At 40.0% G+C, this 26,577-nt stretch overlaps 1 protein-coding gene and 1 pseudogene across 1 annotated transcript; both read left to right on the forward strand.

The window, feature by feature from the left end:
- Nucleotides 1-5,002: 5,002 nt before the first annotated feature.
- On the forward strand, nucleotides 5,003-9,206 carry LOC143710330 (HMG domain-containing protein 3-like). The gene is made up of 13 exons (XM_077201290.1): nucleotides 5,003-5,309; nucleotides 5,431-5,636; nucleotides 5,844-6,048; nucleotides 6,143-6,247; nucleotides 6,341-6,531; nucleotides 6,687-6,828; nucleotides 7,047-7,677; nucleotides 8,093-8,155; nucleotides 8,227-8,339; nucleotides 8,434-8,556; nucleotides 8,654-8,701; nucleotides 8,795-8,878; nucleotides 9,002-9,206. Exons 1-7 carry the CDS (start codon nucleotides 5,003-5,005, stop codon nucleotides 7,640-7,642), a joined length of 1,752 nt encoding a protein of 583 aa, XP_077057405.1. The 3' UTR covers nucleotides 7,643-7,677; nucleotides 8,093-8,155; nucleotides 8,227-8,339; nucleotides 8,434-8,556; nucleotides 8,654-8,701; nucleotides 8,795-8,878; nucleotides 9,002-9,206.
- On the forward strand, nucleotides 8,455-24,983 carry LOC143710331 (antiviral innate immune response effector IFIT1-like; annotated as a pseudogene).
- Nucleotides 24,984-26,577: the final 1,594 nt, after the last annotated feature.

The raw sequence follows: 26,577 nt of genomic DNA on the forward strand, positions 1-26,577 counted from the left end.
TTGAACCTAAATGAATTTAAAATTAATGTGCTATATTTCAGATCAATACAATCAAAGTGTTCCTTCATTTTAATCAACACTAACTTTATTCTCATCTGAATTATAAATAACTTATTTCTGTATAAAATAAAAATTCCCGAATAATCCAGACCAAACAGAGCGCACTATTCCTACAACATCATCAGTGCTGAAGCGGATCTACCAGAGATTGGGCCAGGCAGATATACCAGTAATAATACTTTAAAATCAATCCTAAATGTAACTGGCAGCCAGTGTAAAGACCTGTGGACTGGTGTGATGTGTTTATATTTTCTGGTTCTGCTCAGAATCCTAGCAGCAGTGTTCTGTATGATCTGCAACTGTCTTATGGTCTTTTTTTGGAAGGCCAGTGAGGAGTCCATTACAATAATCCACCCTGCTGGTGATGAAAGCATGCACAAGTTTCTCTAATTCTTGACTGGAAACAAAGCATCTAATTCTAGCAATATTTTTCAGGTGATAGTATGCTGATTTAGTTATTGCTTTGACATGACTACTGAAACTAAGGTCAGACTCTAGAGACACACCAAGATTCCTAACTTGATTTTTAGTTGTTTGACCCCTAGACTGAAGGTATGCATTCACCTTGAGAACTTCATCTTTGTTTCCAAACGCAATGACTTCAGTTTTGTCTTTGTTTAACTGAAGAAAGTTTTGGCACATCCAATTGTTTACTTCATCAATGCATTGGAACAGGGAGTTAATGGGGCTGTAATCGTTAGGCGATAGGGCTAAGTAGATCTGTGTGACGTCTGCATAGCTGTGTTAAGCGATTTGGTTATTTCTCATTATTTGGCTCATTGGGAGCATGTACAGGTTCAATAGGAGTGGTGCAAGAATTGAGCCTTGAGGGACTCCGCATGTCATGGATGTCCACTCAGACTTATGATCTCCAATACTCACATAATAACCTCTCCCTCCTAAGTATGACCTGAACCATTTTAGAACTATCCCAGAAAGCCCGGCCCAATTTTCCAGCCTGTCAAGAAGTATGTTGTGGTCGACAGTGTCAAATGCAGCACTGAGGTCGAGTAGTACAAGGACTGATAATTTGCTTGTATCAGTATTTAAGCGAATATCGTTTATTATCATTATGAGCGCTGTCTCTGTGCTGTGATGCGGTCGGAAACCAGATTGAAAATTGTCGAAGTATCCATTCGAGCTTAAGAATTTGTTCAGCTGATTGAAGACAACTTTTTCAATGATCTTGCCTATGAAAGGAAGATTTGAGATCGGTCTATAGTTGTTTAATATGGTCTTATCCAGATTGCTCTTTTTCAGGAGGGGCTTGACAACTGCAGTTTTCAGGGAGTTCGGAAAACTCCCAGAGAAGTGAGGCATTTACCACTTCTAGGAGATCTGTTTCTAAAAAGTTAAATGCACTTTTGAAGAAAGATGTGGGAAGTGCGTCAAGAGCACAGGTTGATGTTTTAAGGTGCTGTACAGTATCTTCCAAAATTTTGCCATTAATTTCTTCTAAATCAGACATAGTGACTACTTTCTCAGGCTGTGGTCTGATCTGTCTGACCCCAGCACAACTAAAGGATGAGCTGATCACCTTTCTGATATTATTGATTTTCTCAGAGAAGAAGGAAGCAAACTCACTGCACTTGCTGTCTGAGAGCATTTCACTGGGAGTCTGGCTTGGGGGGTTTGTCAGTCTCTCTACAGTAGCAAAAAGAGTGCGCGTGTTTATATCGCTGTTTATAATATTCGAGAAGAAAGTCTGTCTAGCTTTGCCTAGTTCCTTATTGAAAGCATGGATGCTGTCTTTGTATATGTTATAATGACTACAAGTTTTGTCTTCCGCCCCATGTGCTCTGCTTTTCTGCATTGTCTTTTCATATTTTGCACTGCTGTTGAGTTTCTCCAAGGTACTTTTTGTCTGCCATTCTTCTTCCTGACTTTCACAGGAGCAATATCATCTATTACACTCTTAACTTTTGAGTTAAAAGAATCAAGGAGAAAATCAACAAGGAGAAAATCAACAGAGTCAGCAGATATGCTTGGTGTTAAAGATATGGCCTTCATAAATAGTACACTAGTGTTCTCTTTTAAGCATCTCTTCTTGACAGACACAGATCTAGCTTCAATGCCAGGAGAGATCAATATATCAAAGAAAATACATCCTTAATAACAATTGATGAAATGTTTAGACCCTTGCTGATAAGTAAATCTAGATTGTGTCCACGATTATGTGTGGGTCCATGTACATGCTGAGTCAGATCAAAAGTTTTTAAAACAGTTTTGATTTCTTTTGCCATATTGGTTTCTGCATTATCTATGTGAATGTTAAAATCTCCAGCAATCCAAAGCAGTCAAACTTGTTCTGTAAACATTTGAGAAAGTTGTTGTTGTCATAGCGGGGACCCGACACATCACTGAGAGCTGGTATCAGTTGTTTGTTGGTTCACCTCGAGCCGCTGGAGGAGGGTGTGGGCCCTGGCGTTGTGGCAGAGGCCGAAGAGCTCTCACAGGGGGAGGGGGAGGGCGAGCAGGGCCCGCAGGCTTTGGTGGTTGCAGGGCCTGGCATTTTTTGGTTTGTATCTGGGGGCTTGCAGCAAAAGAGTGGGATAGTCTAGTTCCAGCATACACCAGTTGTTCCATTTTCTCTGAGAAGCACAGAATGGAGATGCTGGAGAGAGAGATAACGTGAGAGGGGCTGTTGCTCTGGTGTTATCGGAGGCTGTGATATGTTGTCCTGATTTCCCTGGCTGTTTTCCAGAAAGTCGTCCTTGGGTGCTGAATCTTGGAGCAGTGCTAGTATGTCACAGTCTGTGGTGAGCTCTGTGGGCAGGGCTCAGCTGAGATTGTGTACGTGAGCAGAGGTTGTTGTAGCTGAGGAGAAGGGTCTGACTGCAGAGCCGCAGAGCCGCAGTTTCACCCCAGCAGTTTCAGCCCAGCAGTTTCACCCCGCGCATACGCAGTTTCACTACATCAGTTTTACCCGCTCGTTTTGGTTTTACCCGCGCATGCGAATATTGAGAAGAGTTAGGGAGTTTTGTCTACGAGTACAATATGCATATTACGGCACTGGAAGGGAATAATTTACCTAATTATTCTAAATGTTCGTCTTGCTGTGACCAATATCACTGTCCGTTCTGCTCGATACATTATTATACACCGTCAGGAGAAAGTCACCTCAAGCGTCATCTTCAATTACATTTTAACCGAGCAGTTCAACATGAGGGTGAGCCAAAGCTAACTTTAAGTTAGCCAACTTTAGAAAGATAATGTATTCTGCGGGAAATGTATTTATCGATAAGTAACGTTATGGCTATAAATAACTAATGTAACCATCTAGGCTTATACTATAATATTCTTTACTATCAAAAATTATAGTTTTTAGTTATATCGAACCATACAGTCAGACGATTGTTCTTAACAGATATAATTTTGACTCTCCTTTTGTGTTAATTTCATGTTTTGTTCCCGGCACTGTTATATCAGATTATAGATTCAGAATAATACAGATTATCACCTTTTTTTTGTGGTAGATTTTTTATTAATGTTTTGTGAACAATTCTATTTGATATTTATTGCGTGTAACTTACGTTAAGCTCATAAAAATCTTTTTTTTTTAGCATAATGTATAAATTATTTTGACTAAAACAAATACTCTGACTAAACATATTTTGCTACTTATCACAAGCTTTTTTTTGTCAAATTCTGTCATCAGATAAACACGCATGTGCCTGAACAAAATTTTATAAGCTTATCATAGTCTTCCCCATTCATTTCTAATGACCTGTGGGATCACCATAGATGTATAAAAGTTAAATAAAATGTAATTCAAATTGTCCAAATATATTTTTGTGTTCAGATGGCATGTGTGGACAAAGTCATAACTTATAAATCAGATTAGATAAAATTAAAAAAATTTTAGAGAAAACTTTAGACCGGAAACACAATAGGAGGGTTGACAGAGGCTATTTTCATGGCCCAATACTTAACCGAGTTTGTTTTCTTATGTTACAGGATACACTATTCACCGATGTGGCTTGGGGTGTAGGGCTCAACTCCATTACCACTGCATTTATTGTCAGTCTATGCTGCTGCGTAAGGAAGACTTTAAAAAACATTTAACTGTGTGCCAGACTTATCAGTCTACCTCAGTAGATATTTCAGAGCCATCTTCTGCCGACATAGTGCAGTGTCCACCTAGTGCAGAGTCAGCCTCTATAATTTTGCCATGTCCACCCAGTGCAGAGTCAGCTGACCAAGGCATTCGTGCAGTCACAAGAGTCCGTGTGAGACCAGTTGTCCGAGAAAAGTGTCCTATGTGCAATGTGGTAATGAATAAACGTAATATTAGAAAGCACATTGACCGTAAGCATACCAACCAGGTTTTGGACGTGAACTCCAAACACCACCTCATGAGTGAGTGTATTGATAAGGTAAATGGTATATATTCTGTCCAAAAGACTTTCCATGGTCACAGTGTCCCTCTTCATGTTCAGAATAAAACATGGGGTGAAAATCATCGTGTGTCCTGTGAGTCACAGGAATGTCAAATAAACATGGATTTGGCGTGGAGGAGTGGCATGACAGCCTATAGATGTGTACATCTGAGGTCAGTCACTTACTGTACCAACACAGCTAAGTCTAACACACTACGAGAGGATTCACTGACAAAGATGGTGCAAACCAAATGGATTAATGAAGACACAAGGAAGGGTTGCCTTGCACGACAAAGCTTATCCAGAGATGAAAATGTCCCTCTATCTGTCAGCTTAAATATTGGATTTCCTCAAATCAAGAAAATTGTATCTGTATTTCAGCCCACAGTGTCATATTACAGTGTTCTTGGACGAGTTATGGTGGTGTACAACACCAAATTAAACTCGTGGCATTGCCCATGTTCAAAACGAGACGTTCCTGTCCACATATTTATGTGGCCAAGTGGCATTTTTTTCAAGAGCAGCCTGAGTTGTTTAGGACAGTCCGTTGCACAGAATACGTGATGGATTCAGTTGGTGAAACAGACAAGCATGAATGTCTGGGGGGCCCAGAGGAGGGAGAGACCATTCAATCTTATCCACCAAAAGGTGATGGCCTGACCCATATGGTGAAATACATATTGACAGACAAGAAGCTACCTGCTGTGTTGCCCGATCATTTACGCCTCCCATCAAAAGAATTCCAGTACCCAAGACAACTGGTTCCAGAGGAAATGATATGCCAGAGGTGTCCAGGGAATGTGCCTCTCAGTGAACCGGCCCTCATCACTGACAAAGCGAGAATCCTCACCAGCTTTGGCATTATTGAAGGTAGGTTACAATTCTATACACCAGATTTTACAATGTCACACTCTAACAAATGTGCCTTATATGTAAACATATTTCTCAGTACAAAATTAATGTATCTCCTGTTGAATCATCCAACCTCTAGATGTTTCCACTTACTGCAAACGTTGCCCGGTCTGTGACTTGTGTTACCGTAATCAAGAGTGGAAAGATGGTGTGCACAATTTCAGTGACCGCATATTGCTAGACCTGCCCTTGTGTGTCTCATTGAGAAACCTACTTCAGGTAATGTCTTTTGATATCAATGTGACAAGCATGGCTTACGAGAGCCATGAGAGCGGCACGAGAACGGTGCGTGATTGAGCGTCATCACCGGTCCCGGCAATCACATGGCTTTAGCCCACCATGCTTGTAATATTCACTATGTTGATTTATAACACATTTCAAAAAAAAATTGTTGTTGTGACCCATTTACAAACCTAAACAAATAGCAAAATTCAGCTATTGTTTAAGATAACACAATAACCCTACCCTAAACCTAACCCTACCCTAACCAAGGTCCATACAGCAGTCAGCAGAGCAGTAGATTACCTTCAGCTTAACACAGGAGTTAAGTTCCCCTCAAAGGATGCAGTGCTTCATGCGTATCTGCACTTTGAGGCCCTCACAGACCACAACTACAACTATTCCTGTGTGACCTGTGGTGATCACCCTGCTGTGGTCATAATGGATTTGCACAAAAAGGGTGCCTTTCATTTGTCAAGTAAGAATATGTCTGCTTAATGTACTGGTGCAACTGTTGTCAACTTTTTTTGTAAAAAAAAAAAAGAAGATGTTTCTCTTCTTTACTATTTAAGTAAGTGATCTGGAAGATCCTCCTGTAAGTTACAACGGGGAAGTGGATATTGACATGTTTTGGGAATCACTGGCTATGGAGATGATTGGTCGTGGATTTGTAAAAAGTAATTACAGCCTAAGAGCCTTATGATACCAATACCATTTGCATAATAATCCAAGATGTATTAACAAATAACTCTTTCTGGAATTCTTGGAAGGTTCAAAACACAATCCATTTTTGGTCCCACCAACTTACCACTTTTGGGCCCCATGGATTGGTCCACGCACAAGGTCAGATATTGTACTCAATACAGAGTTTGCTAAAGTACAGGCTCCGAAATCTGTAGCTGAAGTGCAAGAGATCACAGTCACTGAGGACCGCCTGACAGATGAGCTTTCTAAACAAAAGGTATGTCTGTATTTAATCAACAAAGCATACTTAAAACATACTTACAGTTTGGTGGATTATGGAGTAAATTTAAATTAATCTTACCTAATTTAATATTTTTCTAACAGGACTATTTTACATTGACATGCTGTTCTTTGTCTTACTTTGTTGACTAGGTGGGAGTTATACGAAAGCAATGTAGAGAGTGTGGCTTAGATGCCACAGGATCTCGTAATGATCTTCTTCTCAGAATTTCCCGTGAGATGAAATCAAGACACACTTACGATAAGGTGTTTCAGAAAATTTGGGCCGCCTCAGGTAATCACATTTTCATTGAAACGTGAAGTGTTGGTGAATGGTGCATACTTTATTATGCTATTTGAAAATTGTACAAAAGCCTAACTTTACATATCGGAGTTCTAACCTGGTAGAAATGGATGGTATTTTCAATGTAAAACCTATTTACAAACATAATGTCTTTAATGTGATGGGTTATGGCCTTTTTTTTTGTGTGGCATTAACACATATTTTCTCAGGAGGATGGGCAGTCGTCCTGTGCCCCTGTGGGATAGTGTACAGTATAAAGCACAACATTCGTTCTGAGAGTCCACGTGACTTTGCTGATATCCTTCTGTCATGGAGGCACATGCCAAATGTGGCTATATATGACTTTGCGCGTGTACTTGCCACCCACACTAACTTGAGGGAACCTGAAAAAGTCCCCTTTAGCCCCTTTGAAGGTCGCTTACTGGCACCTTCTGAAGAAACAATAGCCTTGGCAAAACAAGGAAAGGTGAAGGTATCCTTACATTGGCTGGAAAGCTCAAAAATAGTCCCAGACAGGGGAGGTCATCCAGTGACTGGCTCAGCAGAGCATTATTGCTTGTATGACGAGTTCCATGAGGCGAATACAAAAGATAACAGGGACCTTCTGCGGAAAATTTCCCTGGTCCCACAGCTAGCTGGGAAAGTTAATAGTCAAGTGGCAGAGGAGCTCTTTGCCAAACTAAAAAAAAACAATTACTTCTTGAACATGAGCCAGCCATCTACCCATGTATTCTTGATGAGGAACATTGTTCACCACATGAATGCACAGAAAAACAACACAAGGTTTGAAGGCGTTTGGAGTTGAGGTGTCAATGAACATCCACGGCCAAGCTGTGATGGGTGAGCAAACTATTCCATGTTAACCAGTGAAATGTATGTCTTTGCAGCAGATCATTGTTTTAGTTAAGAATAATTATACTGTGTAGAATTTAAAGGAGCATTGCAGAAGTTCTGAAATTTCTAACCGTTACTGACACCAGGTGCCGTTAAAGAGACTGCAGCCAGTCTCATGCTCATTCTCGACGCGCACGCTCGTTGGCCGCACTAGATAAGGCTTCTTTTTTTTTTACTTACGAGGGGTTTCCGTGTGTGTCTGGATTGTGCTGGAGGCTGGTCGCTTCTTTCCGTCCGCAGAGTCCCTTTAAAACACTACTGCTAGCGATTGCCGCTGCTTACTAATGGCTGCCTACAGATGTAAGCCCAAGTAGATGAGAACGCGCATGACGTCACATTTTGTGAATTTTTGTCTTTTCAGGAACTGCAGTTTCCACTGAGATCCCTACTGAAGAACCCCCCACACAGATGTCGATTTCAATTGGTGAGTGTGGCATTAGATGGATGTTTGCCTGAAATATCCTGGATTGGTGCTTAATCTTGTTTTCTGTATAGCCGAAACATTTCAGGTATGTGGTGATGAATGTAAATATCTGACATCATTGGAAAACATCTGTACTACAAAAGTACCATGGAAGTTCACTTTACATGCTGGTCAGAAGGCACTGGTATGAATGTTTAGAAAATATTAAAGCAAAATAAATTATTGCAATTTTATTCATTGATAAATAATATTTGAGAATATCTGAACATTGTTTCAAGCTTGATTATGTCCTGGACACAATGAGGACTCCAGATGAGCCAATAGTGGATGTTGGCACAACCACACTAAAACGCTCTGACTTCATATCATTGGGTATACATCAACATGAAGTTGAGGCAACAGTAAGTTCTATGTTTTTATGTAAAACAGTACGTTTACTGCCACATAAGAAATGCTTCACATACATTCTCAAAAACCTTAATTGATACAATTATACAGATTGCCAATTGCTGTTTCCAAATGATGAGCGATATTGGAATACATCAGGTATATCGATATGAATGATTACTCTCTCTCAGGGCATTTTGCATGTTAACTACTGTGTCAGGTCTAACAATTATTGAATTGATTCATTGTCAGGGAAAGGATGTACATGCCATTGATGCATATGTAGTAGCAAGCTGGATGCCCCCTTTAAAAGCAGATCCTCATTTTTCTCTCCCAGTAAGTGAGCACTTTCTTGCTATTTCATTTTGATGCTTAAACACAATTGCATTTTGTGCCCATTAATATAAAAACTGTTATCTACTTTCTGTATGCATTTTCTCTTCAATATTATCTCAATAGGTTGATGTAGCATCGAAGGACATGATTCTCCTTCCCGTGTGGAAAACAGGACACTGGGTGTTGTGTGTAGGTTTATTTTGATTTGTAATATTACATGAATATTGCAATACTATGTGGACTGCACTGCACAACTAACTTACCGTGGAATTATTAAACAAGTTATCAGGGAAACATTTTATTTTGGAGGCTAAGAAAATGTCATGAAATGGAATATTACACGTCTGTAGACTATGTATTTCTCAGGTCTTGAAGCGAAAAGAGAGAGTGATGCACTTTATTTGCTCAAAAAATCTCCATGGCTATGGCGATGGCTCACATGTGGCGTTGTTCAGGTTTTACATACCCATCATAAATTTGGCTTGAGTTCAGCCGTTCAACATTCCCCGTTCCACTGTTCAAAAGTTCTTGTTTTGCTTGTTTGGCTTATTGGTTGGTGTTTTCTACAGTATGGTAAGTACATAAAAGTTTTAGGCACTTATGAAAAAAATATATTAAACTGTCTAAAACAAAATGTTTGTGGAACAACTAAAGTGCCCAAAACTTGCACAGTACTGCATACTTTTCGCTTGCTGTTCAGTGTTCTTTGCATGTGTTCAGTTGGTCTCAATAATAAGTTATTAAATTGTCTTCACTGCAATCAGTTCAGCAGTGCTGTAGGACAAATATTTTTTTTTAAAACATATATTCATGTTGCAGCAAACTTTCTATGACAATAGCACCAGGCCGTTGGATCATAATGAAAAACAAGGTAAGGGTATTTTGTTGTCGTATTTTCGTAACACTTTAACGTCCTGTTTGATTTCTTGCTTTTCAAAATGCAATTTGCCATTTCAGCATATCCCCCATCAACTCGATATGACATCCTGTGGGGTCTTCATGATTATGGTAAGTTACCAGACTTTTATCAGTCTGTATCCAGTCTGTTATATCAAAAATAACATATTGCAAAATTAATGTTTCAGTATGCCCCACACATCGTATTGAATGAACCCGTTGATTTCACTGCTGTAAGTCTTATTATATTAATATTATTGTTGTTAATCTTATTCATAGTATTCATTGAAGTATTGCTTTTTTCTCAGCATGACATTCCAGTCATCAGGCGGTGGTGGTGCCTTCTCATGGAGAATTTTGCTCTTGGAGGGTAGGGTTTCTGATTATGCCTTTTTTTTTTTTTTTACCAAATTATTATTATTTGTCATTTAGCAGACACTATTATCCAGAGTGACTTTTAGTAAACTAACTTTAGGGACAGTCCTTGCTCAGGACTGTCTAAGTGCTTTGCTAAGTGCCTTGCTTAGGGACAGAATGGTGACAGCCCCAGGGATTGAATTCACAACCATACTGTGTTCCACTTGGAAGCACAGACTATTGATGACTAGACAACCACCTGCTGTATTCTGCTATGTTCTCATTGTTGTCTTTTTGTATTTTGTCAGACATGGAAGGTGGCTTGCACACTGGTCTGAGGAGGCCATGGCGGTTGGATCTTGCCTCACTGACAGTGAAGTAAGCTTTTGTTGTCAAAGTATTTTTATTTATTTTTTTATCCGATTTTCAGTCGACAATATTCTATACTTAGACTTTCAGGGGACACAGAGATCAGCTGGGTTCTAAAAACACACACCAAGTAAGTCCCATTGATCCAGGGTTGATCCTTGAAAGACCCTAAAAGACCCCTGAACACACATGTGCCCCAAGCCAAATGGTCTAGAGCTAGTCTGATCATTACAGGCATGTACTACTTTAAATGTATGTTCTTGCTAAATGTAATGTTGTAGTTTTATGATGCGGTATTAAAAAGGGCTTAAAAGTCTTAACTGGTGGACACCCTGTATTAGGGCAGGGACATTGACCCTTGTTATTTTTGTTTGTTTTTGTAAAGTGGATTGATACAAATACCTGAATTCTCTCATGTGTAAATTAGAAGTATATCAACTCTTTGTTTGGTTCTGCATTGCGTATGCATGAAATTATAAATTTTATTAAATGATACATTTTGTAGTCTTGTGGACAATTGAAATACATTACATCACATTGTGCTCTTCTACAGCCGATGAATGGACCAGGAGAAATTGAGTATGGCGTAGGAGCGCTGGAGGGGGTCACGCCACCACACAATCTTGAGGTATTTAGTAGAGTTCTGCAATGTATATATTTAGACTTCAAGTTGTATTTATTTGAAACTATAAAATTGTTGATTGCTGTTAATTTTCAAATATTTTTCATAAAGAATGCCAATATGATGAGCAGCATCAGGAAAGGTGTTGAATGGTTGAAGGAAAATCACCAGCTGATGAAGAGCAAGTACTTGCCACCACGCATTGACTGCATGGAGGAGGAAGATGCACTGAAAGCCCTTGCTCGACTGCGTACACATTGTGACACAACTTTGGATGAGGATGATGAAATAAGGGCCCCATTCTATTTTACATTTAAGAACAGGGAGGACATGCTCTTTTTCATGTCAGAGGTTAGGGACAACAAAAATGTTACAGTGTCATCATTTTACAACCCTGACATTTAATTTTTTTTCCCTATTGGTGACAGACTTGGTGTCTGTCTGTCTGTATCAGTATGTCTGTCTGTATCTGTCTGTCTGTCTCAGTATGTCTGTCTGTCTGTATCAGTGTCTGTATCAGTATGTCTGTATGTATATCAGTATGTCTGTCTGTCTGTGTATCAAAATATGTCTGTCTGTCTGTATCAGTATGTCTGTCTGTTTGTCTGAATCAGTATGTCTGTCTGTATCAGTGTGTCTGTCTGAATCAGTACATCTCTCTGTCAGAATCAGTATGTCTGTCTGTCTGTCTGTCTGTCTGTCTGTCTGAATCAGTGTGTCTGTCCGTATCAGTGTGTCTGTCTGTATCAGTATGTCTGTCTGGTAATTAAATTGAATTATTAAATTGTATTCTTGGTAATGTCTCCAAAATTAATAAAATATTTGAAATTATTGTAAATAATTTGTGTTCAAGTCATTTGTTTCATCAGGCAGATTTAATTAACTTAAGAATAATTCGACATATATTGACTTAGACTAATAGTTCGCCTTTGAATGTCTAATCAGAAGTTTGTGTGTTATACCAGGCATTGAACAATTAAGTGTGTACATATAGGCCAGGCTGTTCGTTTTTGGAGGAAAAACGTAAAAGATTAAAGTGTTCCTGACACAAGCATTGTTTTATTTCAGTAAAGGACCCTGAAGGCCTGCGAGCAACAGTATGAGCAAAAAATAACTAATAAGCAAAAATAATTGGTAACAATAACCATTAGATCGTTTTAATACTGAACAATAAGACAGCGCATGCGCGGGTAAAACTGTTGTGGTGAAACTGCGCATGCGCGGGGTAAAACTGCTGGTGTGAAACTGCGCATGCGCGGGGTAAAACTGCTGGTGTGAAACTGCGCATGTGCGGGGTAAAACTGCTGGTGTGAAACTGCTGGGGTAAAACTGTGGCTCTGCGGCTCTGCAGACAGATATTATTGTAGCTGAGTGGTGTTATCATTGTCCTTGTGTGATGTGTCAACCGCATGTCCATTCAGGTGCTGAAGTGAAGTCCTGTGGTCATTCATACTGTATCCAGGTGTGTGTGTGCCATTCAGGTTGAGTGGATTGGCACACACTGCAGAAAGATGACGGAGGGAGAAGTAGATATTGTCCTTTAGCACTCTTGAACCAAGTTTGTTTGGGTGGTGGCCATCCTGTTGAAATAGTTGCCTCTGACTCCAGAAAAGATTGAAGTTGTCAATGAAGTTCACTGCTTTTATATTGCAGGTTTTTTGCAGCCATGTATTAAGCCCAAGCAACCGTGAAAACCTGTTTGTTCCTCTTGCTGGGAGTGGTCCACTGATGAATGTTTGAACTTTCAGTCTTTTAAGTGTTTCAAATCCTTCAAAAGTTCATTGAAATCCTTTTTAAGGAGTTCTGACTGCTCTTTATGAATATCATTCTTCCCCACATGAATGATGAGTCGATTTGCAGTCTTATGTTTCATAAGAATGTTCTGAAGTTCCCTGTTTATATCAGAAGTTGTTGCTTGTGGAAGGCAGCACGTTGTGTTTCAGAGTCCTGGGCCCGGCTGCACTCTGAGCTGAGTGCCGTTGTCTGCTGCTCGACCTATACAAAGATAATCGGATTTGGACTGACAGTGTGAATGTAGCCAATGCTGTGCCTCTCTCAATCACAAACGCCTTATTTCATCCATTTTTTGCACTCTTCTCTTTAACTTTTGCCAGTCTATATAACTCAATGTTTTTTCCCGGTGCGACCGGTTAGTACAGACCAAAATCACGACCATTTTTCAGCAGCAATAATCAGCCAAATATGCAAGTCCGTTCAGTTCAGTCAGTGGCATTGTTTACGTTCAGTGCCTCCAAAATGGCCGACTTCCAGAATGATGACGTGAAAACCCTCTATACGTGCAGATAAGCAATTAACCCAGAATATGAACGCAACGCTTAACATGTAACTTAATCGTAAATACGAGTTTCCTAGTTAAAAATTGCACACAAACACCCTTTGAAGTCGCACACTTCAACGCAATAAGTTCATAACCACGACTTCAGAAGTGGGAATTACTACATTTCCATTAGCACGTGAAGGCAGTAAGCGTTTTCTTTATTACATGTGAGAAATCGTCACTTCCAGGTTTTTTTTGAATCGTGAAATGAAACCCTTTACATTAGTTTAACGATTGATAATTAAGTATTCTGGAAAACTAAACAGGTTAAGTTAATGAAACGCAATCCAATAGTGTTTTGGTGGTAAAATAAATATATGGGTGTTATTTTAAAAAAGAATATTTGTGTAAATAGAACAGTGCCAAAAAACCATTTTTTGAGAACTGTTGATTCAAGTCACACATTTAAGTTTTTCAAAAGCCATAGAGTACAATACAGTCTCCAGTCTCACGGCATCAATGACTTCAATATTTTATAATTCAAAATAGCTGAATTATCTGAGATTTCGGTATAGAGATAAAGGTTAGGATCACAATTATCAGGAAAATTATAACACAATGAGTGTAAGCACCATTTGTTGTTTGTTTTTGGCATCTGATAGAGCAAAATGAAACACAAATGCTTTAAAGTTAAGTGAAGATGGACATTTTTAATTAGTCAAAATTGTAATTTTTAACATTGATTTATTATGCGGAACATATGTGTTTCCATGCATTTTGTTGAGATGTATTTTCTTGTATAGCCTATTGTATACAGGTGCTGATCATATAATTAGAATATCACCAAAAAGTTGATTTATTTCAGTAATTACCTTCAAATAATTAAATTTGGATATTATATTCATTCATTAGACAGACTGATATATTTCAAGTGTTCATTCATTTTAATTTTGATGATTATAACTGACAACTAATGAAAACCCCAAAATCAGTATATCAGAAAATTAGAATATTGTGAAAAGGTTCAATATTGAAGACACCTGGTGCCACACTCTAATCAGCTAATTAACTCAAAAAACCTGCAAAGGCCTTTAAATGGTCTCTTAGGGGGCTTTTCCACTGGGCTCGTTTGCTGCGGTCCGAGCCCGAGCGCGTTTGTTCCCGGCGCCCCCCGCAGCGTTGGTCTGGTTTCACACTCAACTTGATTCTATCGAACTCTGGTGCGTTTGCGTGCATCTTACGTCATTGCAAACGTGCACGGCGCATGATAGAAAACACGACGCGGGTCAATATATTGTGTTTTTTATTAATTTGGTGCCATTATTCATAGCTGAGTAAACAACCCAGGTTAACTGTGTGTGTGTGTGTGTTTCGCATAAGCTGTTTTTCCGCTGCTTGCAAATGGACTCTTTTGAGGAGACAGTGGATTTCCATTAATTTGTTGCCCTGATTGCACGCACTATGCGCGAATACACTGCAGACTCACTCTAGCTCGTATCCAGGGTAAATCTTCATCCCTTACGTGTGTTTTATTTAACTAAATACATCATAGTCGACTAAAACGCATGCGCAGGATACTTTACTTCCTGAACAAGTGCGCACCCGAGTCCGTGTAGTTTTCACATACACGCGAATCGCAGCACGGTTCGGGAGCAACCGAACTCAGACCACCTCCTCCAGGTAGTCTCGGGTTCGGTACCCCAGTGCGCACCCGGGTCCCATGACAGGGTTCACATTAGCGATTTTTCATGCGAACCGTGCCCCGTTCCGAACTAAACTGCCAGTGTGAAAGCCCCCTTAGTCTATTTTTGTAGGCTACACAATCATTGGGAAGACTGCTGACTTGACAACTGTCCAAAAGACAACCACTGACATCTTGCACAAGGAGGGCAAGACACAAAAGGTCATTGCTAAAGAGGCTGGCTGTTCATAGAGCTCTGTGTCCAAGCACATTAATAGAGACGAAGGGAAGGAAAATATGTGGTAGAAAAAAGTGTACAATCAATAGGGATAACTGCACCCTGGAGAGGATTGTGAAACAAAACCCATTCAAAAATGTGGGGGAGATTCACAAAGAGTGGACTGCAGCTGGAGTCAGTGCTTCAAGAACCACCACGCACAGACGTTTGCAAGACATGGGTTAAAGCTGTCACATTCCTTGTGTCAAGCCACTCTTGAACAAGACACAGCGTCAGAAGCGTCTCGCCTGGGCTAAAGACGAAAAAGGACTGGACTGCTGCTGAGTGGTCCAAAGTTACAGTATGTTCTCTGATGAAAGTAAATTTTGCATTTCCTTTGGAAATCAAGGTCGATATTAGTCTATCACCAGCTTTTTTTGCCAAGTGCATGGAAGTGTATGTATTAAAATGGATGAAAAATATGTAATAAACTGAACCAAATACAAAATAAGAATTGTTTATTATATTAGAACTTAATGGTAACCAAAGTAACAACATGAAATAAAATAAAATAAATAAATAAAATTGGTTCCTTGAGGCACCCAAAGTGGTTCTACACAGTGCCTAATATAAGAGTTCCTCAGGAAACCTGTGGTTCCTCAGAGAACACTGCCCCTTTTTAAAGGGTGCCTAGAGGATCTACAGACGGTTCCGCCGGTGTGGCAAAGTGAAGAACCCCAAAAGGTTCCTCCAGCCACCTTTTATTTTTACTGTGTAGTGAACTATTTATGAAGGCTATATCTTTAACACCAAGCATATCTGCTGACTCTGTTGATTTTCTCCTTGATTCTTTTAACTCAAAAGTTAAAAGTGTAATTGATTATATTGCTGCTGTGAAAGTTAGGAAGAAGAGTGGCAGACATAAAGCACCTTGGAGAAATTCAATAGCAGTTCAAAATATGAAAAGACAATGTAGAAAAGCAGAGCACATGTGTGGAAAGACAAAACTTGTAGTCCATTAAAACATCTACAAAGACAGCCTCCATGCTTTCAATATGGAACTAAAGCTAGACAGAGTTTTTTCTCGAATATTATAAACAGCAACTTAAACACACACACTCTTTTTGCTACTGTAGAGAGACTGACAAACCCCCCAAGTCACATTCCAAGAGAAATGCTCTCAGACAGCAAGTGCAGTGAGTTTGCTTCCTTCTCTGAGAAAATCAATAATATCAGAAAAGTGATCAGCACATCCTTGAGTTGCGCTGGGGTCAGACAGATCAGACCACAACCTGAGAAAGTAGTTACTATGTCTGATTTCAAAGAAATTGATGGGAAAATTTTGGAAGAGAAAGTGCAGCACATTTTTCAAAAGTGTGTTAAACTGTTTAGAAGCATATCTCCTAGAAGTGGTAAATGCCTCACTTCTCTCTGGGAGTTTTCCAAACTCCCTGAAAACTGCAGTTGTCAAGCCACTCCTGAAAAAGAGCAATCTGGATAAGACCATATTAAGCAACTATAGACCGACCTCAAATCTTGCTTTTATAGGCAAGATCATTGAAAAAGTTGTCTTCAATCAGCTGAAGAAAATTAAACTCAAATGGTTATGTCACCGGGTGACGAAATTTCATCTTTTTCCCTTGCAAGGCGGAACTAATGTTCGCCGAGATTGCCTCCCGCCGGACCCATAACAACGGAACACCAGGCTAGTTCCGGGTTAGCGCAAAAATCCCAAGGGGGTAATCAAGGGGGTAATCCATCAGGCGGAAGTTGAAGCTGCCTCCGGGGGCCGCCATTGTAGCTGGCTATCACCTGCTGTTAGCATCCCATTGACTCCCATTCATTTTGGCGTCACTTTGACAGCGAATGACTTTACATCTGAGGCGTCCAAAGACTTTATTTGTCCATTATTTATTTCTAAAGAAACACGACAATGTATAAAAGGCTCCATTACTTTGTATCTTACGTTATGGCCCCGTAGAAGCCATTCTTGTAAAAATAGGCTAAATTGCGTCATAACCACGCGACTTCATGTCGCACAATAGAGACATTACCGTATAGACAGGAGGAGAAGCTCGCACAGTCTCGCAGGCGTACTGACGTTAAATTTTAAATAAATAAATATTAAGCAAAATGACAAAATAATAAATCAGAATACTTACCAAAAGTTGCTGCAGGTCGCGCTTCACCGTCTCTGTGCACGATTAACGTTGGGTGACTGTCTATGGGTGATTCAGATTTGTCTTGGCACAGCTACTAGAAGATTTACAACTGTCAGTCAGGTTGCTCACGTGACATCTACGTCATCAAGCTCAGTTTTTAGCCTGCGCAGAACGCTTGGCTATCAGGAAGTGAGTGCCCATGTTCGGCTTCAACTCTCTCCGTTGAAATCAACGGGGTCGCTGTGTCCATTTCTTTTACTGTCTATGGGGGTAATCCATCAGCCGGAAGTTGAAGCTGCCTCCGGGGGCCGCCATTGTAGCTGGCTATCACCTGCTGTTAGCATCCCATTGACTCCCATTCATTTTGGCGTCACTTTGACAGCGAATAACTTTACATCTGAGGTGTCCAAAGACTCCATTTGTCCATTATTTATTTCTAAAGAAACACGACAATGTATAAAAGGCTCCATTACTTTGTATCTAACGTTATGGCCCCGTAGAAGCCATTCTTGTAAAAATAGGCTAAAAATTGCGTCATAACCATGCGACTTTATGTCGCACAATAGAGACATTACCGTATAGACAGGAGGAGAAGCTCGCACAGTTTCGCAGGCAGTCTTTTACTGTCTAAAGTCAGCCCATGGCATAGATAGTCCATAAAAGCAACGCAACAAAATATTTAAACAACGTTTTTGAGGAATTGGAAATAATTCGATATGTGGCAAGTGAATACATATGAAGTAACATTTATCCACTAACTTTAAATTATTTATCTACTACTACACCTACGGGGGATGGGGAAATTAATTATCAGGAAATTATACAGGCAATGGAAGAAGAAAAAAAACATCTCAATGTCTATCGCGGTTAACGTTGTTCCTTTATTTATTTACACGTCTACGCTTGAAGATGAATGTGATCCCGTTCGGAAGCCATATGTACAAAATGCCTACATAACGTGAAATAAAGAAAAACGGTTTTGTTCAAGTGTTTGTGACCGTGATTTATTAGCCAAAACTACATGATTTTACACCTAGCTCACAATTCTTTATATATTGGAATATTATATGGTCATGTAATATTGAATGGATACGAAAATGACTCGAGGGGACATTATTATATGGTTCCTGGGCTCATACTAAGAAGTATTTTTTGGATGGGTTATTATTCTGTTTGATGTAGAAGGAAACGAAAAAGAAGGGAAAAAATAATTTGCATATGTGCCTATATTTGAATCATTTTTAATAATTTTGGAAGATTGTGCTGTAGCCTACATGCATGTATTTATCTGTTATGTTTGATTGTATTATGTGTGTGTGTGTACTAGCCAAATATTTAAATCTAATGGATATATACATAAACATGTTCAAAATAAACTAAACTAACTAACTAAAATTACTAGAACTGCAGATAGGCTACTCAAACGATTACAATCCTAAAGTAGGCTATTTTAAAGTCGATTTTAGCCACTTCTTTTATCATGTCATATTGTAATTATATAGCGTAATATGTTATATTAAATTAATTATTATAACCACGTCCATGGGGCTGCTTTGACAGGGTCAACCACACACACCCACACTACTCTTAAAATGTTACTGTTATTAAACTGCACATATCTGTCTATATTGTTCATACTGCATACCCATGTGTTCTGCTCATAATGCTACTGTTAATACACTTCAAATATCCTTGGCACAGCTACTAGAAGATTTACAACTGTCAGTCAGGTTGCTCACGTGACATCTACGTCATCAAGCTCAGTTTGAGCCTGCGCAGAACGCTTGGCTATCGGGAAGTGAGTGCCCATGTTTGGCTTCAACTCTCTCCGTTGAAATCAACGCTGTGTCCATTTCTTTTACTGTCTATGAAAAATCCCCGCAAATGGGGTGATTAGTTAAAATCGCCAGCAGCTGTGCATGAGGGGATTGAAGCCCCGCGATTGGGACACGTTGCCATTAGGGGAGGATAAAAGGAGAGCGTGAGCGTTGGAGAAGAGGAAGTGGGGCCGGCAAACGGGCGCCGCACTGTGGGTTTGGGAGAAAGAGCACGCTGATTCAACCGGAAGGAGGGAGTCGCTGGACAGTGAGATCGTTTGTGAGAGATCGTGATGGCAAAATTAGGCTTCCTGAACCACTGAGACCTCGCAGCCCATTGCTTCACCCAAAGGTTCATTACTCGAAGCTTCATTCAGCATTGCTCACTAGTGACACCTAGCTACTGTGCAAAGAAATAGCAGACAAATTAATTAATTCTGAACCAATGACCTGAGCAGACTTATGATGTCCCTGTTACCCCCCCCCCCCCCCCCCCCCCTTCTGTGTCATTTATTTATTTATTTTGTTCTCACTGTTAATGTCTGTAACCTTTCATTTGCAATAATAAAAAGACTTGAGCAGACATTTGTCCATTGCCTGGGTATAAAATATGTAGCCTGTCTTTCTCTGTCTGAATTTACTTGTGCAGAGACAACTGTCACACATACAGTTAATTAATTATTCATAAATTGTTTGGATAGTGACAGTATGAACAACAAAAGTGACTCTGTGTTGAGTGCAGTGCTTATGGTGGAGGGAGTGTAATAAAGCAAACTGCAACATAATAGTCTGGGGTGGAAAAAAGTTAAGAATTGTTTCTGGGGGGTTTGTGCAGTGAACTGTTACTAGTTTTAGTGCAGTGTTATGCTTATGGGACTGGGGATATAGAGGAGCAAACTGCAGTTTGGGGTGGGTGAAGGAAGGATTACAATAGATTTTTATTGAGAAACAGAATTTTTCAAGTGTGTTGGGGTTTAGACGATTCCTCTTCTTGGACAAAACCTCTCCAGCCTTGGAAAAGATCCTTTCACAAGGAACAGAGGATGTAGGGGAACATAAAAATGCCAGTGCCAGCTGCTATAAATGAGGATACTTATGCTTCTGTTGAGCCCAGACAGGGGAGGATCTCCTCTTTCTTGCCAGCTCCATACCAGGAAAAAGGAAGCGTCACAAAAAGCAAACAAATCCAAAATTGCAATGCAAAACAAAAAGCAGTCCAGATCCAAAAATCCAAAGCAATCCTAATAATCTTATCTCATTAATATAATAAGACTATAATATAGCTACTATAATTAATAATAACAATATTCTATATTCTAACCTGATAGACTATGTAATAATAAACAGCCCTAACATATATGACTCAATAACGACAATGACAATGAGAGTTCTCTGAGTCTCTGACACTACTACAACTGCTTCTACTACTCCTGATAACACCCACAAGGTGGCACGAGTTTCGAACCCCCTTTATCCGAAAGCGACGCTCAGACCGAACCGATGACGTATCCACACAAACCGAGGCCTCGTTTGTCATTAGTCACGTGATTTTCACGTCAACAACACAAGCCTCGAACCGCGGCTTCATCTGGCACGCCCATTTTTTCTCGACACAAGCTCCGACGCCTCGGTTCAAATGTCACATCACTAGTGAGAGACTGTGAGTAGTCCAATCAATCTCCATCCTCCTCTCTCGTGTCTACGGGACTCCTTGATGTAATGTCAGGTTAGAAAATGGGCGACGGCCCTCTATATGTGTATTTCCCACTGAGTGCTGAGATGAAGTGATGTGATGCACTGTTTTGATGTGTGAAGTGTGAACTTAAACCCGCTGGATGTCCATTACTTACCTGAGTTTTCTATCACATCCTAAAGACATAAGAAGAGGCTAACACTGTTGTACTCCACAGACATTTGAGTGTAATATCTGACAGCTCATTGTGAAGAGGGACACGAAGGTGAATGCTTAACCGACTGCTTTGTAGTGAAGCTCTCCAGCCGTGAGTTTTCTGTCTGTCACCTGTAAAGAAGAGGATTGCGTGCCTGTATATTCACCTGTTTACTGTGCAGAGAAGCTCTCCAGCCGTGAGTTCTATGTCTGTCACCTGTGAAGAAGAGGATTGCGTGCCCGTATATTCACCTGTCTGCTTTGCAGAGAAGCTCTCCAGTCGTAAGTTCTATGTCTGTCACCTGTGAAGAAGAGGATTACGTGCCCGTATCCTCATCTGACTGCTTTGCAGTGAAGCTCTCTAGCCGTAAGTTCTCTGTCTGTCCCTGTGAAGAAGAGGATTGCGTGCCTGTATATTCACCTGTCTGCTTTGGAGAGAAGCTCTCCAGCCGTAAGTTCTCTCTCTGTCACCTGTGAAGTAGAGGATTAAGTGCCCGTATATTAGACCTGTCTGCTTTGTAGAGAAGCTCTTCAGCCGTAAGTACTCTGTCTGTCACCTGTGAAGAAGAGGATTACGTGCCTGCATACTCACCTGACTGCTTTGTAGTGAAGCTCTCCAGCCGTAAGTTCTCTGTCTGTCATCTGTGAAGAAGAGGATTACATGCCCGTATACTCACCTGACTGCTTTGCAGTGAAGCTCTCCAGCTGTAAGTTCCCTGTCTGTCACCTGAAGAAGAGGATTACGTGCCTGTATACTCACCTGACGGCTTCACTGCAAAGCATTCCAGCCGTAAGTTCTCTGTCACCTGAAGAAGAAGAGGATTACGTGCCTGTACACTCACCTGACTGCTTGGCAGTGAAGTCCTCCAGCCGTAAGTTCTCTGTCTGACACCTGTGAAGAAGAGGATTACGTGCCTGTACACTTACCTGAATCCCCAGCCGTATGTCCTCTGTCTGCTTCTCACTGTGAAGAAGAGGAATACATACCTGAAACGCGCACCTGGATTGCCCTGTAGCAGCCTCCCCCCGACCACTCCTTTACATTGCGCCCAGTGGGCCTTCGGCGGGTCCGCCGAACGGAACGACCCTGCACAGAAGACTCACCATTTTAATTTCTTTATTCAATTTTATATTCAATAAAATACCGTTTTATTTGAAGTCTTGTTGTCTTTCCTCCTTCCCTGGCCTCTGTCCGAATCCCCAAGGGTGCTACGGGTAAGTGCAGGGGTGGGTGCAGTCTGATTCGGCCCGCCCCGACCTGTGACAGTTACTTTGACAATTTCAATTCTGGTTTCTGACCGCATCACAGCACAGAGACAGCGCTCATAAAGATAATAAGCGATATTTATTTAAATACTGATACAGGCAGATTATCAGTGATGGTACTACTCGACCTCAGTGCTGCATTTGACACTGTCGATCATAACATACTTCTTGACAGGCTGGAAAACTGGGTCGGGCTTTCTGGGATAGTTCTAAAATGGTTTAGGTCATACTTAGGAGGAGGAGAAGTTATTATGTGAGTACAAGATACCATAAATCTGAATGGACATCCATTTATGCATTTGGCAGACGCTTTTATCTAAAGCTACTTATATTGCATTTGCGACTGACATCCATGACATGCGGAGTCCCTCAAGGCTCAATTCTTGCGCCACTCCTATTCAACTTGTTTATGCTCCCACTGAGCCAAAAAATGAAAAAGAACCAAATTGCTTACCACAGCTACTTAGCCCTATCGCCTAACGAATATAGCCCCATTGACTCCCTGTTACATTTAGGATTGAGTTTAAAGTATTATAACTGGTATATAAAACATTCAATGGGCTAGGTTTTAAGGAGCAGAGATTCAAGACAAAGGATATGAGTGACAAACCGGTTTATTGAAACAAGTAGTGGTGAGTACCAGTGGGTGACGAAAATGGTGAATGTCTTTGAATAATGATGGACGGAGATAGTGACAGTTCTTGCTGTTATAGATGATTGAGGAGATCGCAGATGATAATGAGGTAGATGGCAGGAGCACAAACCAACGTTGGAAGAGAGGTGATTAGTAACTGGATGAATAAACGGACGATGGAGACTTGTAGTGACAGGAGACGAACAGACACTTCATAAGAGGCAGGTGCAGACAGGTAAGTGAGTCTTTACTCATGAACAAGACCAGACAAAGTGACTGTGTAAGGTGAGTGCTTTTATGCTGCCTGTGCTGATCGGATGACATGCATGTGCGAGTGATTAGCGATCTCTGTGATCGGAAAGTGCATGCAGGTGAGGGTCAGGGAGGATGATGGGAAATGTAGTGAGAAGGTGGTGACTTAGCTGGTAACCATGACACTAGGACCTCAATACATTGCAGATATGCTCACTGAATATAAACCCAACAGATCACTCAGATCTGTAGGATCACATCAAGTAGAAATACCAAGGGTTCACTCTAAGCATGGTGAGTCTGCTTTTAGCTACTATGCCAGCCGCAGTTGGAACAAGCTTCCAGAAGAGATCAAATGTGTTCCTACAGTCACATTCAAATCCAGACTCAAAACACATCTGTTTAGCTGTGCATTTAATGAATGAGCACTGTGCCACTGTTCGTCCGACTGTTTGTACTGTATTTTAATTTCTTTTTAATTCGAACTGTTTTAATGATTCTTATTTCTTTTGATTATTTTAATTTCTTCTATGTAAAGCACTTTGAATTACCATTGTGTATGACATGTGCTATATAAATAAACTTTATTTAGTTATCTAATTTATTTTATCTTGTCAGTTCAATTTAGGACAGTATAAAATGGATTTAGATCAGCTGGAGTGTCATTTCAGTTGGAACCTTAAAGACAATGTAGACTTAACTAACCTCCTCACCAGACTTGTGAACAAGGATTTAGGGAGTGAGGAAGGTGCTGCATGAGCACAATTCTCTATGGGATATGTCCGATTCCTTCTTGGACTCAAAGAAGAAGCACTTAAACACCTGTTGAGCTCTAAGACACTCATCAAAGAAAACCTTTTAGAGAACTGTGACAAGACTCATTGTCACCTATGGAAATTTAGCCTGGATAAACTACTGTACCACATGAAGAACTACACAGAGTGTGAAAGTTACCTGATGAAGCTTCAAAAGATTAATGAAACATTTCCAACCGAGTCTGGTTCCAGAGGTGCTGGGGGAGAAAAGATTGGCCTGTCTTAAATTTTCTCACAAATATTATGATTGGGCCATAGAGGTTTTCTAGAAGGCCATGGAACTGGAACCAGAAAATAGCTAGTGGAACGCTGGCTATGCCAAAGCTCTGTATCATTCTTAAACTGGTACATTTTGCACTGTGGATTCACCTGCGATCAAACAGCTGAGACTGGCCATTGACGACAACCCAGAACATGATGCTCTGAGAGTTCTTCTTGGACTTACACTTTTGTTATGTTCCAAGAAGTTGATGAATGAATCTGAGAAGTTGGTTGAGACAGAACATCCACATGTCATGAGATACGTCGAAATATTCTTCAGGGATCAAGGCTCTAGACAAGTGAATTGAAATGCTGATGAAAGCATACATTATCAGTTGGCAATGTGCTACAAGAAAAAGAAAATTAGTTTACAGCGAAAAAAATCAGGAGGTAGATGAGCCCCATAAGGGATCAGAGCATTTATCATCTATAAATAGCAACTTCCCTAAAAGCTTATTTTATCTTTGCCATGAGAGAGCTCACACTTCAGTATGGAGAGAGACATGATCTGAAACTGTTTGACACAACATTTCAGACAGCTACAGAGATAATTAAACATCTGCAGATAGTAGATTTAAACTATGTTTAGTTCCAGCAATACTGTATCAGTGAGGATTTAGCTATCGTGCACTAAGGAGTTTTTGACAATAGATCCACATTCCAGTAAAGGGAACGTCCTGGTTGCATAGTTTGACCTAGTTTCCGCCCCTTCCTGTTACCTTTGACCTAGTTCCGACCCTTCCGGTTAAACTTTCTGTCAAAATGATGGATGTGTGACAGTTAGTTTGATCGTTTGAAGTTCGTTTGATCAAGAAAAGGGGAGGTATTGGCCTTTGATGTTAACATAAGCTTTGATGTTAGTTACAAAGTGATGTGACAGTTAGTTTGAGATGTATTGGCTTTGATGGTAACAGTTAGTTTGAGATGTAATGGCTTTGATGGTGACAGTTAGTTTGATCGTTTGAAGTTGGTGTTTTGGTCACCGCCCCTGCATTCCTGAGCAGCAGCATGTATAAATGGGTCAGCCGTGAAAGCTATAAGAAAAAATGGTGGAAGTTTATCTGTTCTGTAAAAGAATATAAAATAAAACCTCACACAAAAAGTGTAAAATAAATGTAGAACTATTCACTGAACCAAGCATTTCAGTTTAAATAAAATGGTGGACGTTTATCTGTTCTGTGAAAGAATATAAAGTAAAACCTCACACAAAAAAGTTTGAATAAAATGTAGAACTATTCACTGAAACAAGCATTTCAGTTTAAATAAAATGGTGAAAGTTTATCTGATCTTTAAAAGAATATAAAATAAAATCTTGCACAAAAAGTTTGAATAAAATGGAGCCACAAAAATATTGCAAACAATCCAAATGTATGAATGATATCACTCTGCCTCAAAAACTATAGCGAGCGAGCGTCTATGTATGTGTGTCTTTGTCAAGGCAGGAATTCACCTCCCTCCGCATTGCTGAGGACTTTGGAAGTTTCTCACACAGAAGTTGAAAAAGCATGCTGTTCAATTAAAAGTATATAAATTAAACAAAAACAAAATCAACTTACTGTTTCACCATGGTTGAAAAAAATCCACAAGTGTTTCCCCTGAAGTCTTTTTCTCTGTCACACCAGCGTGTGGCTGGCCTGGTATCTGTTTTTGTGACACGTTCCTGAGCCCATTGAAAAGCATTGTGTTCCTTTAAACGTGTATAAATTAAAATATATCATATATAAAATAAATAGTTTACTAATTGTTGTTCATTTAAAATCTTACTAAATTACTGAAGTTGAAAATCATGCCGTTCATTAAAAAATCTTACTAAATTACTGAAGTTGAAAAGCATTCTGTTCATTTAAAATAAATATTGTACAAATTTACTGTACCAATTATGTTAGATTTAGATAAAAATAAAATCATCTTACATTTTCACCAGGGTTGAAGAAAAAAAAAAAAATCGCACAGGTAGTGCCTGCCAGCATGGACAGTGTGCATGACAAATAAGTGATATCATCGCTATTTTCGTACCACCGGTAATAAATTACTTTTAATTCATAAGACTTATTTTCAGGAGTGACAGTTATCAGTGAAATATGGCGCTCGTGTAATCAAAAGGTCTGCCTACCCCCCCTGGGAATGTGAATTGGCCTTGAACCTAAACAGTTCCATTCATAGAGTACTGAAATAGTGGACAC

Source organism: Siphateles boraxobius, unplaced genomic scaffold (assembly GCF_051911475.1).
Source record: "Siphateles boraxobius isolate OS27281-9 unplaced genomic scaffold, OSU_SipBor_1 46, whole genome shotgun sequence".
Taxonomy (NCBI): Eukaryota; Metazoa; Chordata; class Actinopteri; order Cypriniformes; family Leuciscidae; genus Siphateles; species Siphateles boraxobius.